The 18,781-nt window shown below is 41.5% G+C and overlaps 1 protein-coding gene and 1 pseudogene across 1 annotated transcript; one reads left to right on the top strand and one right to left on the bottom strand.

Moving 5' to 3' along the window:
* Positions 1–8,413: 8,413 nt before the first annotated feature.
* Positions 8,414–11,055, bottom strand: LOC146579420 (HLA class II histocompatibility antigen, DP beta 1 chain-like). Its single transcript, XM_085267951.1, has 5 exons — positions 11,005–11,055; positions 9,388–9,611; positions 9,228–9,295; positions 9,011–9,133; positions 8,414–8,439 (listed from the first exon to the last, which is right to left on the bottom strand). Exons 1-5 carry the CDS (start codon positions 11,053–11,055, stop codon positions 8,414–8,416), a joined length of 492 nt encoding a protein of 163 aa, XP_085124077.1.
* A 2,314-nt stretch (positions 11,056–13,369) lies between these two features.
* Positions 13,370–18,781, top strand: LOC146579421 (protein-glutamine gamma-glutamyltransferase 2-like; annotated as a pseudogene).

Genomic DNA, 18,781 nt, shown 5'->3' on the forward strand with positions numbered 1-18,781 from the left:
TTCCACCGCCTGACAATTTTCTCAGTCGACTTCAGTAGCGCTCCGCCAGCACTATACACAGTGCAGGTAGAGCACCGCTTTCCCCTCCTGAGACGCCTGACGGTTTGCCAGAATCTCTTCGAGGCAGTCCGAAAGTCTTTTTCCATGGCCTCTCCGAACTCCTCCCACACCCGAGTTTTTGCTTCAGCCACTGCCCGAGCCGCATTCCGCTTGGCCTGTCGATACCTGTCGGCTGCCTCCGGAGTCCCACAGGCCAACCAAGCCCGATAGGACTCCTTCTTCAGCCTGGTGGCTCCCTTTACCTCTGGTGTCCACCATTTGGTTCGGGGATTACCACCGCGGCAGGCACCAACCACCTTGCGGCCGCAGCTCAATGCAGCAGCTTCGGCAATGGAGACGCTGAACATGGTCCATTCGGACTCAATGTCCCCAGTCTCCCTCGGAATGCTGTTGAAGCTCTGCCGGAGGTGTGCGTTGAAGATCTCGCGGACTGGGGCCTCTGCTAGACGTTCCCAGCACACCCTCACTACGCGTTTAGGTGCACCAGGTCTGTCCAGCGTCCTCCCCCGCCACCTGATCCAACTCACCACCAGGTGGTGATCAGTTGACAGCTCAGCCCCTCTCTTTACCCGAGTGTCCAGAACATATGGTCGCAGGTCTGCTGATACGATTACAAAATCGATCATCGACCTACGGCCTAGAGCGTCCTGGTGCCACGTGCACTTATGGACACTCTTATGTTCGAACAGGGTGTTCGTTATGGCCAAACTGTGATTAGCACAGAAGTCCAATAACAAAGCACCGCTCGGGTTCAGATCAGGGAGGCCGTTCCTCCCAATCACGCCCCTCCAGGTCTCGCTGTCGTTACCCACGTGAGCATTGAAGTCTCCCAGCAGGACAACAGAGTCTCCAGGTTGAGCACCCTCCAGCACCCCCCCCCCCCCAGGGACTCTAAGAAGGCTGGGTACTCTGAACTGCCACTCGGCGTATAAGCTCAGATGACAGTCAGGACCCGTTCCCCGACCCTAAGGCGCAGGGAACAAACCCTCTCGTCCACCGGGAAAAACGGCAACGTACCGGCAGCAAGCCGAGGGGATATTAGAATACCCACCCCAGCCCGCCGCCTCTCACCAGGGGCAACTCCAGACTGAGACAGAGTCCAGCCCCTCTCCAGGAGACTGGTTCCAGAGCCCAAGCCATGTGTAGAGGTGAGCCCGACTATATCTAGCCGGTACCTCTCAACCTCACGCACTAACTCAGGCTCCTTCCCCACCAGAGAGGTGACATTCCATGTCCCTATTGCCAGTCTTGGCAGCCGGGGGTCAGTCCGCCAAGGCCTCCGCTCCTGGCCGCCACCCGGCACACAATGCACCCGACCCCTATGGCGCCTCCTGCGGGTGGTGGGCCTGCGGGAGGATGGGCCCATGTCTCCTCTTCGGCCTGTGCCCGGCCGGGCCCCATGGACTAAGGCCCGGCCACCAGACGCTCGCCCTCGGGCACCCTCCCCGGGCCTGGCTCCAGGGCGGGGCCCCGGTAACCCTATCCCGGGCAGGGTAAACTGTTCCCTCGGTGTCCTTTTCATAAGGGTCTTTTGAATCGCTCTTTGTCTGGTCCCTCACCCAGGGCCAATTTGCCATGGGAGACCCTACCAGGGGGCAAAAGCCCCCAGACAACATAGCCCCTGGGATCCCTGGGACACACAAACCCCTCCACCACGATAAGGTAGCGACTAAAAATATATATTAAAAAAAACAAAAATGATTTTCAATTTTTTTGTAGTTTATTGCACTTTTTTGCAATTTATGGAATTACTATGCACTTAATGCAGACATATTATTAAAATTTGGGCTATAATGGTTGTATTGATGTATATCAACTTGAAATGCTCCCAAAAATGGCACTACAACATGTAAAAATATAATATAAGCGGACTTGGTTCTATTGTAGGTCTTAAAGGGTTAAAGACCAAAATCTAATAATTGTGAGCTTTAACTGTTTTAAATTTGGCCAATGTACTGGCTTATCTTCTTTTCCAACAATGATTTCATTTTGAAATTTTTGAGCATATTTTTGTGATCTTATGATCACCTTGCAAATAATTTGCTTCACTGTGTTTCTGTATTGTTTGCGTATGTTTGTATGTAAGATGGGATAAACACATATTTCTGATTACTTGTAAAAAGAATTATGACTTCATTTTTTGTAACTTTATGTTTTGGATCTGTACAAACCTGTCATCAGCCTTCAGTTATCAGCTCTTCTGTTCACATCAGTCTGCCTGCTTTCAAAATCCTGCGATTTGCTCCTCGCACTCCACTACACTACGGTTAACATAAGGTTTATAACTATGTGAATCAGGTCACATTACAAAGCAAAAACAATGTAACAAGTACAACATAATTTATACTTTAAAACACCAATAATATGGATGGACCTGCTTTTAAATGCTTTTAAATTCACTCAAAGATGTTTTTAACAAAGGTGACATAAAGATAAAGAACACATAAATTTAAGCTCCAGAAATTAGAGATAAAGTCAAATGTAAGACAGAGTAAATACTTGGTGCTGTTCTCTCCTCTTCTTTAGTTGGTGGTTGCTTGTTTTCTTCAGCCAGCTCTTTCATCCGGTCTCTCTCTCTCTCTCTCTCTCTCTCTCTCTCTCTCTCCTTTAATGTGACATCAGCAGCAGTTTTGTTTGGTTTAAATAATAAAATAGTTTGTGAGAGTTCATCATTCACAATCAGCTCAGCAGACAAAAACAGTTAAAAGCTGGTTATAAAAACAGGGAACTATTGATGGCTGAACGTCACATTTCAGGAACACTGAAAACTCCTCAGAGAAAAGTCCTTCAGATTAGACTAAAGATTTGCTCAAGAACAGTGTTTAGGGTTTCCATAGAAACAGCTGCATCCAAGCCTCATGTCACCAAGCGCAATGTCAAGCATCGGATGCAGAGTTGTAAAGCACCTGGTCAACCTCTTAGTTCCAATGAGAAAAGCTCTTATCGCTTCAGCACACTGAGACGTTTTGGACAATTTCCTGCTCCCCTTCCTGTTCCAACATCAGTGGTCATTTGCAATTTTTAACCTGCAGAAATGTTAATTATAATGCTGTCAACCGTAATACGGGAACATCAGATCATGCATGTAAAGAACAATAACATAGCATGGGAGGGGGTGGAGGGATAATTTGACTTAGATGTTAGGACTGTATATTTGGTGATGTTTGTGTAAGTTTCCTCAAGATTGCCCACCTGTTAAGGAGCAGATACAGACATACACACATGCATACTGTTGTGGAATTTGTAATTAAAAAGTCTGCAGACATGGTTAGCCATAATCAAAACCTTTATTACTATGCCCATGGGAGAGTAAACAGACAGTTAACACAGACATGACATGTGAGCTCTGAGCTCTCGAGGTACAGCAGGGCCCCGTTTATCTCAAAACAACCGCACAATTTCCTGCTCTGCTGTTTTTACCCCAGCGTGTTCAAACTAGAAAGTTAGTTCCTCTTTTTATAGGTCAAGTGCAGGTCTTCACCTTTTGGCCCACGGGACTGAGGCGTGACCTTTCCATCACACCCTATCTTAACTCTGCACCATCTTGCACATCCCACACGCATGGTGCAAATCCTTATTTCAACTGCATCTGAAAGTTTTTTTTATAGCAAAGCAGAAGGTGTCATAACATTAAAGAACAGTTGTTTTCTTCAGCTGTTGAGGTCAAAATAAGTTCAGCTAGTTCAAAACTGTTCACTGGAATTTTCCATTACAGTGTCACAACTGAGTATGCACATAAGAACCTAAACACTTTAACATGAGAATAATACAAATTTCCCATTACAATAAACTAAATCATTTTAGTCACATATTCTAATCTAAAATTTTTCTTCTCCGTTTTCTCCCTATCTGCAGTGGTCGCATTACTGTTTGCATGTAAATTTACCTTTACATCTACCATGTACATAAAAAGGGTGACCTCTTTAATCCCTGAGAGCTAAAACAACAGGTAGTATCAAAGACGTTGGTGTGTTCTGTCACATAGCAGTGCTACACAACCCAACACGTCCTTCAGGCTGAAAACAACAAGAGAAGCTTTGTGTCACTCTTCTGAACTCATTTCTGTATTTGTGTGTTCTTTAAAAAAAAGTAATTCAAAAGTTTGTTTTATTTTTTCATTAAAGAAGTGTTGAAGATCTAATTTTATAAACAGGAAGTCATTTACAATATGAAGCAGCAGGATTAATCACATCAAAATTGCCAACTTGTTTTCATCACTCAGATGCAGAGAGTTTAGATTTATTTGCACAGAATTTGAAGTGATTTTAACTTCCAGGTATTTTTTCCAGAAACATTATTTACAGCTTTATTTATTTAAGCAACATCCATTAGAATTTATATTTGTTATTTTATATTATTTATTGTTTATATAAATATAAACAATAAATAATATAAAATAATAGCTTTGAGACGACCCCCATATATGTTACACCATTTCGTGTGGCTCGATCGGGAATGGTGTGCTATGACTCTTGGTAGGGATTTGTCGCACGGTTTTCCCAAAATTGACCCTGTTGTTGCAGGAATTGCCGTCTTGTGTGTGACTGGGTGCAGTAAGGAGTGTATGTGATGTGTGTGTGAGCATGCGCGTGAAGGAAACGCGGGGGAGCGAAAGAGGGAAAAGAGAGAGAGTGTGTCATGGGTAGAGAGGGCGACCGGGAGCAGCGTTCTAACGGGCTACAGGCTATGTAGTGTGTTTTCGAAGTGTGCAGTACTGTTATTAAAGCCTCATCTCTTCAGTACTCTCCGGTGCCTCGGCTGATTTCTGTCTGCCTCACTACTCCACAAAAGTGAAGGGAGTTAACCCCGAAGGAGGACAAACTTCGGCCCTGGAGGAAGCATCTCCCCTCGCGTCTCCCGACCACGGTCAGGGGACTGACGGCGAGGAATGGTTAACACTGTGCACGAGAAAATGCTAACTTCCTGGTTTGAGACCGGATGTAGGGTTGTACATTTCCGGTAGCTTTACTTTGCGGTCAATCGCTACTGCGAAGATATACTCCAAAATCATGTCCAAAACTCGAAAACGGAAAGATCGCGTTAAGTTACAAAGAGCAGAAGGTGGGAACACTCACCACTGTTGTGTCATAAAAAATCTAATAATCAATTTTGACGTTTAAAGCGTTTAGATCGATCAGTTGTTTACATCACTCAACACAAGCAGAACTGCATCACTGCATGCAGAAGACACATCGTCCACATTCAGAAGCACATCTCTGTATAGTGACTGGTCTTATGATTTAAACAGGCAAATGTTCAGCATTCAAACTGCAGGTGAAGAATAGTCAAACCAGATGTTTCCCCGTTATGTCGATATCAGCTAGTCAAGTACACACCTACACAGCATGTTAACAAACTGTGAAAAAAAGCCACACAAAAAATGAATGATTGCTGGTAAGGGTTTCTATACATTAGTATTTACGAAGGGTATGTTGTGACTTACCTTCAAAATTACAGAGGTCCCTCGCTATAACGCGGTTCACCTTTCACCTCGCTGTTTCACGGATTTTTTAGTGCAAGTTTGCATGCTTTTTTTTTACGTCACATTGTGTCCTGCGTCATGATCGCTGCAGACGATCTCCTCCGTGACGTCTCTCCTGTACAGTACAGAATCGCTGCATCGATCGCTAGCAGTGTGACTCTGAAGTGCAGTACTGTATGTCCACGATGTCCACCAAACGTTTTGCACCGTCAAAAAATAAAATTGGTTACTTGATTTCACCTATCGCTGGTTATTTTTAGAACATAACACCCGCGATAAACGAGGGACAGCTGAGAAATATAAAGTTTGAATCCCTTTTCTCTTTTGCTCTGAGGCGCGGGAGAAAAATATCGACAAGTCGATGAACATCATTTACAGAAATATTGGGTAAATGCCCAAGACATCTATAGAAATGTAAATCGCCACTTGATTCATTCATTTGCTTAACTTGTTTTGGACCGTAAACAAGGCGCGAATAGGACACCGGAAACAAAGCTCCCCACAGGAGTTTCCGCACCGGAAGTAGTATATGCTAACGTGCACATAGTCAATTCCCCCCAAAAAAAACCATTTTTCCCCATTCATTTTGATGGGGAAGGGCCTGAAAAAAGGCGCCAAACCAGGCCACTTTGAAGGCCTACTTTTATTGACCAAACCCATGTTGCGATTTTTTACGGTTGTTTCACAAGAGCAGTTTAAGTTTTAGGAAAATTGGGAATTTTCACTGTCAACTGCCATAAAACCAGAGTGTGGAGAATAATTTAAAAAAAATTGTCTTTCTCTTCCTGTCCCACCCAAACCGTTTGCCCTACATCTATAATTTATACATCAAAAAGTAGCTATCGTTCTCTTCTTTCATCCAGTGTCTTCCTCATTGAGATCAGATTTATGGTCTTCTCACAAATGCCATCAAAGCGCAGCCTCCTCCCTCTCTGTCCCCCATAGACGACCATTCTAAAACTGCTCTCAATTTTCAGCTCAAACTTAACATCGAATGGTGTCTTTACACTGTCACCACGTCAGTATAATACACTCTACAGGCATGAAAATTTAATATGTTGTAGTCTGGAAGTTCCTGCCAATCACGGTGAAAGAATATTTGCGATTGGACCTACATTGTTCTCTTGGGAAGCATTTGTTTCAGAGCTTAATTCCTGTTTGCCCATCTCTCTGTCTGACCCCAACTGCAGTGTGTGTGTGTGTGTCCCATTCCCTCCTGCCACTCACAGGAGTAACTATAGCAACCGGCCCTAACAGCTGAGTACAGGAAGCAGCTCTCTGCTTAAAACAGTTTTTTGCTCAAACCGCATACATCCTGATGTCTTCGGTCAGCTGATCCGGCAGTAGCACAGGCACACTTAAAATTTCTTCAGAAATTTTCGCTTTCTAGTTATATTTTCAAATCTGAAACAAATAAACAAGACCATCAAAAACTCAGGAAACAGTTTCAAAACAGAGTTCAAAAGGTTCATGGAGGTCGACCAGGAGGCCAACAGCACAGGCATCCAAAACAGAACAGTTCAGGGGGCCGGCCATGCGAAAACCAGCGGCAGCGACACCTGTGGAGGAAATCCAAAGGCCGACCGTGCGGAAGGCAGATGGCAGTAACAGAGGCGACCCCGTGCTGGGGGCCGCCCTCGACGGCGATGACGTCCAGCTAGAGGCCTGGAAGATGGCCGGCAAAGGCGAGGTGGTTCAGGCTGGATCGGGCAGCGGTGTAGAGGCGGCAGAGGCTGGACCAGGTGAGGATGCTGCGGAGCCAGACGGCAGCGTGGCAGCTGTGGATGGTGACGCTGCAGGTGACGGTGTGAAAGCCACATCTCCATTTTTCAGAACATAAAGTTCCAGGTTGCATTTATTTTCTTATATTCCACTTTCACTTTTATTTTTCCCATAGGAATAATTATTTCACTGGTTTATGTTTTCAGTTTCACTAAGGTGTGTTAGAGTTTCAGATTAGGGAATTTGTCTCTGTAGTATTCATATGAGATAAGTGAGAGGGCAGACCCAGTGTCAAACTCCATTTGTAACTCAACCTCTTGTATTTTTGGTGTGAGCCATATTGCTTCCTTATCTTTCTCTTGTATTGTATAGAGCTCAAGGCATGCCAATTCCTCCTGAGAATAATCTGAGTCTGCCTAATTTACTTCATGCTACTTTACCCGCTCCATCCGAGCCACAGGCCTTCACACTGTCTGGTCCAAGCCATCACCACCATCAACATCCCCCAAAGCTACACAGTCTGGGTCATTGGCCCCCACAGTTTTTAGTTGCACTTTTGGACAGATTTATAACTTTTTAAAAATGTATTTATGATTTTTAAAAATTAGTCATGGTCCCTGTGCCTTGCAAATGGACCCTGTGTTAGGCAACATGTTTTGTTTTCTGCTCTCTCTCTCTCTCTCTCTCCCTCTCTCTCTTGCCTCTGCCGGGGCGGTGCTCATTAAAGGCTCCCACCCCTGAGATTGCACCTGTGTTCAATCTCCATACCTGACACTGATCTCCACTCATCCTGAAGCCATACTTAAGACAGCAGCACTTTGCTACTCATCGCTGGATCGTTGAGCAAAAGATTTCTGAGACAATGAACAAAAAATTGATATAGACAAACACTGTTCCCCGGTGCAGAACACGGTCAGTGTTTAAAGTAGTGTAAACTGGTTTCTTTGACATTAATGTGTTGATGCAGGTAAATAAACACATAGGTGACAGTTTCTGTTTATTGTGGTTTGGAGACATCCAGTGAAAATCTACAAATGTGTTTAGTCATGGATCAGATTCAGAGTAGCCCATTATAGAACTCACGAGTCTGTTGAACACACGAACCAGCTGATTTTGTATTCAACCAGTAAGAATGACGACTTCTCCTTCTCATTCATTGGAAAACAGAGTAGGACCTGAAAAAAGCAAGAAGAACAGACTCAATAACAAACTTGTATCCACATCGTGAAAACATTTCTGGATAAAACATTAACAATAATGATTTGGTGAAAATCCCAGTTTCAGCGAATGGACTCTGCTTGCTCTGAAAAACCTGTCTCAAATGGTGTAAAATCCCTCAGGTTTGTCAAAGAGATGGAGATCCCTGAGGCCTCAAGCATCTGATGCTTTCTAAATACGGGACTTAATATCTAATGCAAGGATAGCTGATAAAGTACAGAGTTCAGTAATATAGACATGCAATTTTGCTAATTGGTAATTTTTCTTCGAACCTGGTATTAGAATTAACAAATGCAATAAAAGCACAGAATCAGGCCATTTAGATGGAGAGCCAATCCAGACCTCTTGTACGGGGATAGCTGGGATCTATCAAATTGGAACACAGCAGTGAAATTAGACTGTGGTGTAAACATGGACTTAAACTTGATTTAAAACTAAATGAAAGTGAATTTAGAACACAAATAATCTACTAACAAGACTGATATGAAGTGCTGTTAACTGGTCTGTGAGTGTGAGTCCTGGTCTGACCTCGGGCTTTCCACCTGTAGAAAATATATCCAACCAGAATTAAGATCAGACCCAGGGTCAGTATGGAGGCTCCGGTGGCAGTCAGCGTCGTTGATTCAGATGTTGATTTGTCCGAGGATGGCTCTGAGTCAGACAGGTGACAGACAGAGGCCAATAGTATAACAGACAGGTGAGTAGTCAGATGCATATTTGTGTGTACAGACAGACATATATTTACCCCAGTCAGTGATCAGAGGTTCACTCAGGCTGACGTGCTCCACCACACAGGAGATCTTCTCCCCAGACCTTCAAGACAAACATCACTGATTCACAGACCGCTCACAGAACTGGATCTGAATATAGACCTGGACCCGAATTCGGCTTTGATGTGGACTCACCTGGGTTTGTACTCCAGGTGGGAGTGGGTCTGGTAGTACCAATCACCATTTGGCATCACTTCAGTCGAAGTGACATCAGAGTTGACTTCCTGTCCATCTCTGAGCCAGCTCACTTTGATCTTATTGGGAAAGAAGTCGTAGACGCTGTAGACCAACATGGCAAGATGTTGACCAGAAAGCGGGGTCTTGGACTTGATTCTTACACTGGGCTGAACTGGGCTGAACTAAAAACAACACAGACATTATATTACCATTGTGGCAATAATATGTGTGATGTTTTTTTTTTTCAAGTGCTTTATTAATAGTAAGATTTACAGTGGCAGAAATACACAATTATTTCAGTTTCACAATTATCTGATACCAAATCACAGGGTTCGTACAGGTGCTTGAAATCCTTGACAATGTTTGAATTTTAATGTTGTCTTTTCAAGGTTTGAAAAGTGCTTGAATTTCAGATGTGGTGCTTAAAAGTGTTTGAAAGTGTAACTGTATTTCATTCACCACAAATAACTATCTGGTTGAATAGTTTTCTTTTCAGATAGAGAAATAAAATGAGTCGCAAAATGTAAAAGCAAAATTTCGCCATCTAGGCTGCCTTGCGCCTCCGTCTGTTTCAACGTGTGATCCCGCCCCTCCCTCGGACAGTCGGGGATGAGTGCGCTAACATACCTGTAGGTTGCTGTTTTAAAGGTCGTGTCCAAATTCATGGGCTGCATCCTCCTGAGGCTGCATTTGTAGACCGATTACATCACAGCAACGCGACGAAGGCTGTCGAAATTCGTAGACTCCTCCGAATGCAGCCGACAAATGCGTCCTCCTTTTCCCCGAATTTGAAGGATGGGTCGGGTGTGTCCTTCGTGGTCTACCATATCCCAGAATTCATAGCGCGGCCCAGCCAAACTCCAGTTTCCAACAATGGCGGCCGCTACTAAGTTTTAAAATTACTCATACTAATCTTTCTGGGTCACAAAATAAACTTTTAACATATTTTCAGGTGAGAAAGTAGCTGCGTAAACATCAAATATCTGCTCGGTTTATCAAGATATCGCATATTTGCAAAAGTGCTTCGACGTTTTCGGAGTCTGCTACCCACCAGCTCAATAGCTAGCCGGGAGCTCGAGGGTCACTGAAGCCGCCGAGAACGGCACAAGTCCTGGCACATCATTTTCAGATCACCGCGGAGTTTCGCTACTCGGGTTAAACGTAATATATAAGTCACTTAGACAACCTAAAAATGTTATTGTTGGGCTTTTTTCAGTGTTTTGTTTGTTTGTGAGTAAATCGGTTTGGCCGAGATTAAAGTTATTAGATTAGATAAAATAAAACTTTATTAATCCCCCGGGTGGGTTCCTCCTTGGTTTTTACACAGCTGACTAAACGTCAAACAGAAAACTGATTAAACAGACGTATGAGACGGTCGAGAATTTACGCCAGTGTCCTGTTATATTTTAGATAGCAAGGAGCTGAGTTTATTAAACTCCTCCGAGACAGCGGTGACGCTAATCAGAAGGCTAGACCGTCCAATTTCCCCAGCCGTTTACTTTCCGGCCTACCGACCTTCGCGGTCTACGTGGGCCGGGTCCTCAGGAGGATGCAGCCCATGAATTTGGACACGACCAATGAGTGGTTGATGGAACAATTGGCGGAGTTTGCGCTCTCCAGTCGCATGATAGGCGAGTGCTAGTAAATAATTTTCCAGTACGTGTACGTTACACGTGCTATTTTTTAAAATTATGATTATTATTTTGTTATCAAACTTGCTGGAGAAATGATTGAAATGCACTGAGTGTGATGCAGTATGGGAGAGCTATTATGGAATATGCTGTGAACTTAGCTAACATTACTTAGCAGTAATATGAGTTAATTTACTCAAGTGAAAGCTTTAAACATTAGCCCGATACATAACTAGCCAACTTAGGCTTTCTGATTAACCCTCTGTGTTTGACGGACCCATTTCAACTTGGGTCGAACGTGCGGATTTCAAACTATGTACCAGGTTTTAAATTGTGTTGATAGGCCACGTAAAACCGATGTTTTTTTTCTGAATAAAACAGTGGCGTTTACTCCGGGAAGAAACGGTTAAAACGGCGTTTTCTAAGGAGAGCGCTAGCAAACATGCTTTGATTGTGAGTGAAAAAAGAAAAAGAAAAAAACACTCGTTCCCTATTGGTGGAAAAATGTACCGTGTGGACCAATCAAAAAATGATATGGCAACATGTGGCATCTGGTTGTTTGGGAAGAGGGGGGCAGTTTAGGAGTGAGCGAGAGCGAGTGAGCGAAAGAGAGAGAGACTTTTGATACGTGAGAGATTTGTGACGTGTACCGTGTTTGGAGTCTCAAGTTAGTGTGTTGTCTTGTGTAGTTAGTGTGTGGTGTAGTCGTTGTTTTGTTTTGTGTGTCAGTTCTACTAGTGAACATCACACTTGCTGCAAAAAAGCCACCAAAGGCAGATTGCAGTGCAAACGCTGAGTGACACACCTGCTGTCAGACCTGCAGGATTATCCCTGTGCTGTTCTCATCTGTGTTAGAGTGAACACAAACTATTTTTTGGAGTTACATAAATAATTTGTGTGCCTTCTTATTTGATGCAGAGCACCGTATTGTTCTGTAAATAGTTTTAAATGGTTATATAAAAAATGTCTGAGCCTTGGCTGCATTTTCAGGTAAATAGTACCATATAACTTTGTTGTTTGCAAAACTTGTGCATATTTTTTAAAATGTACAATTTCTATTTGCATTTCAAGTTATGAAAATGATTCGTTAAACATGCTTGTGGTTTTTACAGTCAAAAATATCACTTTCTACTCATGTTTTAAGCACAATATTTACATATTTACAGTTTGTCAAAATGAGTAAACCGTTTTTAAAGGTGAAATATAGAGGCCAAATCAAAAGTAGTCAGAAACGGCCAATTAAACCCTGGACACCAGAGGGTTAGAGGCTAAAAGCAACGTTGTCACCAAGTACTGTTTATATTTGTGTGTATTGCTGCAGCTTTTTGAGTATTAACTTGATGCCTTTGGGTGAAATAATGGTAATATGAGGGACCGATCCATATGGTCACAAAGAATAGCCACTTGTTTCTGTGCTACCAAAGTTCCCCGGCTTTCATTCAATTCAATGTGTTTATCGTCAGCACCGACACATTAAACGACTTAAACATTATAAATGTCTTCAAGCTCACACTGAGGCCTGTGGGGCACAATCAGCCACTCAGACAGTTCACACATTTATATGTGTATTTGTATATGAATATTTCATACTTTAGGCTGCCTGTTTATTTAAGGGAGATGAACAAAATACATTGGAATTGTACATAATAACATCACAGATGATAAATTCAATAGATTTTAAGTAGATGCTTGTGCATTCTTAAAGTCTTATATGTTGAATTGAACTATGTGATCTGTTCAAAGCCTCCCAGTCAGTGCTGTTCTCCATGCCTGTCTGACTGTACATGATGTTATTGGCACAAACACTTTAAAAGTGATCATTTAGGACTTCAGCAATAAAACAGTTTTATTGGCAATTAACTTAGAAAACAAACAAACAAACATCTGTCTCCTATTTTTTCTCACACAAGAAAGAAGCATCAATATCTGATGAGAAGACTTATTTATTTCTTTTTGGGTTTTTTTTTTCCAACAATATCCCTAACAAGTTGATTTGTTCACATCTTAATTTTTAAGTGAAATGTGCATTTTGAGTTTATACACTATGTATATAAGGCGACCGTCCTTTTGCAGTATTTTTGTGTGGTGTGTTTTTCTGTCTTAACAAAAGGGGAACAAAGGTGTTTAAGATCACCTAGGATGATTTGTTTTAATTTTCACATGGTCTTATTGAGGTGACGCGAATTGAAACATGCACTTTCTTTTTGGGGGGGAAGAGATGTGCTGGAAAAAAGCTTGAAAAGGGACCTTGAAAGTGCTTAAAAAGTACTTGAATTTCACCCTGAAAAAGGTGTATGAACCCTGTAAGGATGCTTGCATTATATTTGCATGTGTCTGCAGGTGACTGGGTGTATCTTCCTGATGATAATGAATAATGATAATGGATTGGATTTATATAGCGCTTTTCTAGGCACCCAAAGCGCTTTACAATACCACTATTCATTCACTGGTGGCGGCAAGCTACAGTTGTAGCCACAGCTGCCCTGGGGCAGACTGACAGAAGCGAGGCTGCCATATCGCGCCATCGGCCCCTCTGGCCAACACCAGTAGGCAAGTAGGGTAAAGTGTCTTGCCCAAGGACACAACAACCAGGACAGAGAGCCCAGGGATCGAACCGGCGACCTTCCGGTTACAGATGTGATTCCCAACCCCCTGAGCCACGGTCACCCATGGCTCAGGGGGAGAAAGACAGGAATATGAGGGAGAAAGACAGGAATATGAGGGAGAAAGACAGGAATATGTGATGAATGAAGAGGAAACTGTCTAACTGTCTAATTTTCCACCTACCTCTTTACTTTCCTTTTTCTTTCTTACCTCTTTTTTTTTACTGTAAGTACTGTAAAGATCTGAATGCTTGTTGTAGTAACAATTGTAACATTTCTCTGATTTGCAGATCAACTCCAGTGATTATGAAGGTGTACTAGTGGGACGCTGGGACGGAAACTATAGTGATGGATGCAGCCCCACCTGCTGGACTAGCAGCGTTAGCATCCTTCAGCGCTGGTTTCAAAACCGCTGCAATCCTGTTACGTACGGACAGTGCTGGGTGTTCGCTACTGTAATGTGTACAGGTACTGCGAATACTGTGTTGTTTATGTGTAGGACAGTGTCGCCATGAACTTTAAGCAAGACCGAGATGTCATTTGACTTGATCATTTTGTTGTCTGTGATTTCAGTGATGCGATTCTTTGGTATTCCATGCCGTGTCGTCACCAACTTTCAATCTGCTCATGACTCAAACAATACCCTCGCTATTGATGAATATTATAATGACTATGGAGTCCGTAGCAAGGAGGCCTCCGAAAGTGTCTGGTAAGACATTCAGACAGTCAGTCAGATGTGAAAGCAAAAAGAAAACATAGAGAGAGCTACTAGATTATGCAATTTAAAAACGTCTGCGATATAAACTTGAAAGTTTATCTTTCTTGTGCAGGAACTTCCATGTGTGGGTGGAGGGATGGATGAAACGACCAGACCTCATGAAAGGTGGTATTTATGATGGCTGGCAGGTCTTGGATCCCACTCCACAGGAAGAAAGTGAAGGTAAAAACTATTTAGTTTTTGTTTAGAAATGAATTCACTGAGACAGATGCACAAAATAATGATTCCAAAGAGAAGTACAAACAATTATTTAAAACGTTTTTGTTACATTTGTAAAGTCAGACTTTGCTTTTGCTGCTCCAGGTGTATTCTGCTGTGGTCCAGCCCCAGTCAACGCTATCCTACGTGGTGACACAGACGTCAAGTATGATGTACCATTTGTCTATGCTGAGGTCAACGCTGACATTGTCAAATGGATGGTCTGTACCCATGCTTTAGATATACACCTTGTTATAACAGAACTATATGGATAGTATACAGTCTGTCTTTACAATCTGTTTTTCTACATTTTATCTCATTTAATTTTAAGGTGACATCAAAATACTAAAAATTAACCCTTTCAGCTCTTTTTTGCTTCTTATATGTTATTGTTAATTTACAGGACATAAGACCATTAAGGAGCCCAAAATTCACTCCATATATTATATGATCCATTAGTTTGGAACATCCAAGATGCAAGATGAAGCTAGTCCCTAATTAAATTTTACTACAAACAACTAATTGCAAGATCAAAACTAACTCAGTCACTATCAAAGAGCCATTAGTAATACCCTAATAACTAACCAGACTACTACAGAGAGTTATGTTGATGAGTATTTCCCTACAGGGAGCACAGAAGAGAGAGACATTTTCAAACGTGCAGTCAGCATGAACTCGAAAGAAGGTCATAGATGTGACATAGAAGAGGCACCCCAGAAAATTCAGATGAAAATTGAAGAAGTAAAACTCAAAATACACGGCTGGAAAAACTTTGTGTTATTACAGCATGATATAAAAAGCATCTGCTTTGGAGGACATACCTCTAGTAAGGTATAACACTATCTAAAGAAAATATGTTTTTATTTGGTATGTGTATGTTTTTATAGACCCCTTCTTGGAATGAGCCTAGAAAAAACAATCAATTTCCTGGAATGGACCTATAAAAATCAAAGTCCTTACTGCCATGTTTACCTTTGTACCATATCCAGCATGGCTTCCCCTTGTAGTTGTGCTTCTGCAAGATCCATTGGATCTCATTAAATGTGTCTTAACAGGGATCCTTAAATTTTTTTAATGTTTTTTTTCAAGAAGTGGAAAATATCAAAGGGGAACCAAACCTGGCCAATAGTGCAGGTGATGAGTTACGAATATGTTGATTTGGTCAAAAACCCCAAAAATGTTGGAAATGATTTTAGGCCAGCATTGACAGTAGTTGGTGATTGCTCTTTGCCCATGTGAAACCAGTGTTTAAATCATACACAGTGTAACTGATTGGAACAGGAGAAATTATTTAAGAATAGCAGCTTGTAGCCTGGAGGCTTTCTGGACAGGCCTGTAAGGATGATCTTGAACACCAATGAGCAAATAAAAGTCACTTGAGGCCTGTTTTAACTCTATGATGGACTGGCAACCTTTCCAGGATGTACCTTGCTTGTGATACCTGGGACACACGTCAGCCTCACCTGATACAGTTTTTTGTTTTTTATTTGCAACTTGTGGTGCTTAAAATCAAAATTCAATGTTTGAAATGTTCGGAACAACGATGTTGTTTTTTTGTTTGTCCGTTTTTTTTTTCTGAAACAAAACCTGAAAAAATTGACAACATTTTGATTTCAGGGACAGAAAGAAAGTCAAAAATGGTTTTGTCCTATTTTCTCTTTAACCCTTTAAGACCTACCATAGAACCAAGTCCGCCAGAGCTTATATTATATTTTTACATGCTGTGGAGCCATTTCTTGGAGCATTTCAAGTTGCTATACATCAATACAACCATTATAGCCCAAATTTTAATGATATGTCTGCATTAAGTGCATAGTAATTACATAAATTGCAAAAAAAGTGCAATAAACTACCAAAAAATTGAAAATCGTTTTTGATTTTTTAACATATATTTCTAGTTAGAGAAATTTAAGAGGCTTATCCCTCAAAACTGTAAATACAAAAAAGTTGCACAAACTAGTTTCCCACCAAAGGAAATTATTTTAAGTGTCTTCATAGTTTTATTTTTGAGATACACCAATTTTCATATGCTGCAGGTAAAACGAAAAAATATATTATAGTGCAAATTTGCAAAATAACAGCATATGCATCAAAATAAAATATTTCCAGCAGTGCAATATGAGTCCTCAGCATCCCAGAATCGACACAGAAAGTCATAAAGTCAAACATAACTTTTAAAAACACAAGTATAGGCTCATAAGGCCACGATGGTAAAAAAAACTACATTTCCGCAAAATGACGTCACTTCCGGTTTCGGGCAGGTCATGCGGTCATGTGATAGTTCACGCTGATGGATGTAGGAAGTGTTACGAACAGCTGATTGGATCGGCAAAGCGTGTTTCTGGAATATTATGTTTTTGTTGCTGCAAGTGCTTTTTATGCAGTTTTTGCAAAGCTTTATGTGGAAGGAAAATGTGACCTAGGACAAGCTGATGGCATAAGATGTAAGTACAACTCCTCTGGTTTCATATGCAAAAAAAATTATTGTGCTAGCTTATGTGGTTGCAGTGCTACCGGGATTTAAAAATGGTTACGCAAAATGGAGCGTGTCCGCTCCGACCGGCTCTAAAGGGTTAAACACCAGGAGACCAAGGCGATAAATGGCCAGGACATTAAACTGAGGCTCAAGCTGAGCAGAAAGGATCAAATCAAGAAGCTGTCGGTTCTCCATGTCAACGCTCAGGCCATGAGTTACAACGGCAATCCAGCGGGCAACATCCTGAAAATACAGCAATCTCTGCTACTGCTCTTTGGACACGGTCTGCAGTTATTATCTCATAATTTTGTTCAGCATTGAAATTTATTTTTAAAAAGTAACAAATAATATAGATTTCTATGATTTGAGGCTGCTATTTCAAACTCCACCCCAAGACTCAGAAATTAAAGAAATTAGAAAGAACAAGATGATATCTGGATCAGTTCTCACATTCCTGCCTCTCACCTTGTGTCCTACAGATATGACCATACCTTTACTGATCCCCTTCACAACTTAACGTAAATATATGGTGAACTGCGACAGTATAAAGGTTTCAGCAGTGGTCAGTGACTGTGATGAATACTACCAGACTGAAACCAACATCACCCTGGAAGAACCTGTCATCTCCATGAAGGTCATTAAAATCCTAACTTTGTGGGTAATACCAAGAAGTGAAAGCACATCCAGTCTAATGTCATTACTTGATAACAAAGTATGTGTTCCTGGTATACAGTAAACTGGCTCTGTCATTGGTTATTTGACAGTCAAAAAAGCTTCACCTGAACTCAGTTGATGAACAGGTTCTATGAGATATTAGAAAATTCTTGACTTTGTTCTATAATTTGCTGCACATTAATGCTGTACTATATCTGTGTTTCTTTTAGGTTTTGGAGCCAGTCCATGTGAACCGTAAAATGACATTGGAGGTGGAATTTAAAAACCCGCTCAATGAGAGGCTGAGAAACTGCTCCCTGACAGTCACTGGATGTGGCCTTTTTAAATTGGGCTATATAAAAAGGTCAGTACTGAGACTTAACATACAATATAACTCAGTACAATTACAGGGTATAAGGAACAATGTGATTGGCTAAAAGTGATGTTAATGAATAGTTGAATGTTTTTTCCATATTCAAAAAAATGCTTTTTTTGAAACACAGTTATCTGCATTCTTTCTGAGAGAGTTACAAAAAGATTGATTCAAGATGTCGTTGGATCATCTCAGCAGTTCAAAAAATATACTGGTTAAAAAAACCCTTGTCAAAAAGGAAATAAAGAGAGAAATAATTAAATACTTATTTTTTTATCCATAGCCTTTTATTTTGATTAAAATTTAGTTTTAAAGAACTGAAGTGGCCACAAAAGACTTTCAGATTTTGATTTATGCTGCATAAACAAATCTAAGTTTCCTCTTTTTGTCTTAGGTCATGGGTTCGCATCCAAACAGGGGCTTGAAGTGAAATAAAAATAGAAATATTTCATTAATATTATGTAAAAAAAATGTTTTTCTATTGACAGTGACAAGCAAGAGTTAGAGCCAAACGCCACGCTGAGGATGAAGATTACCACGACTCCCTACAGAGCTGGACTGAAGACCGTGGTTGCCAACTTCGACTGCAGCAGCTTCAGAGACATAAAGAGCTCCTGCATCGTTAACGTTAAACCATGA

Source organism: Mchenga conophoros, linkage group LG3 (assembly GCF_057382185.1).
Source record: "Mchenga conophoros isolate Kocher_MC1m ecotype Shallow Benthic linkage group LG3, M_conophoros_male_GT1.1, whole genome shotgun sequence".
In the NCBI taxonomy this organism is placed as follows: Eukaryota; Metazoa; Chordata; class Actinopteri; order Cichliformes; family Cichlidae; genus Mchenga; species Mchenga conophoros.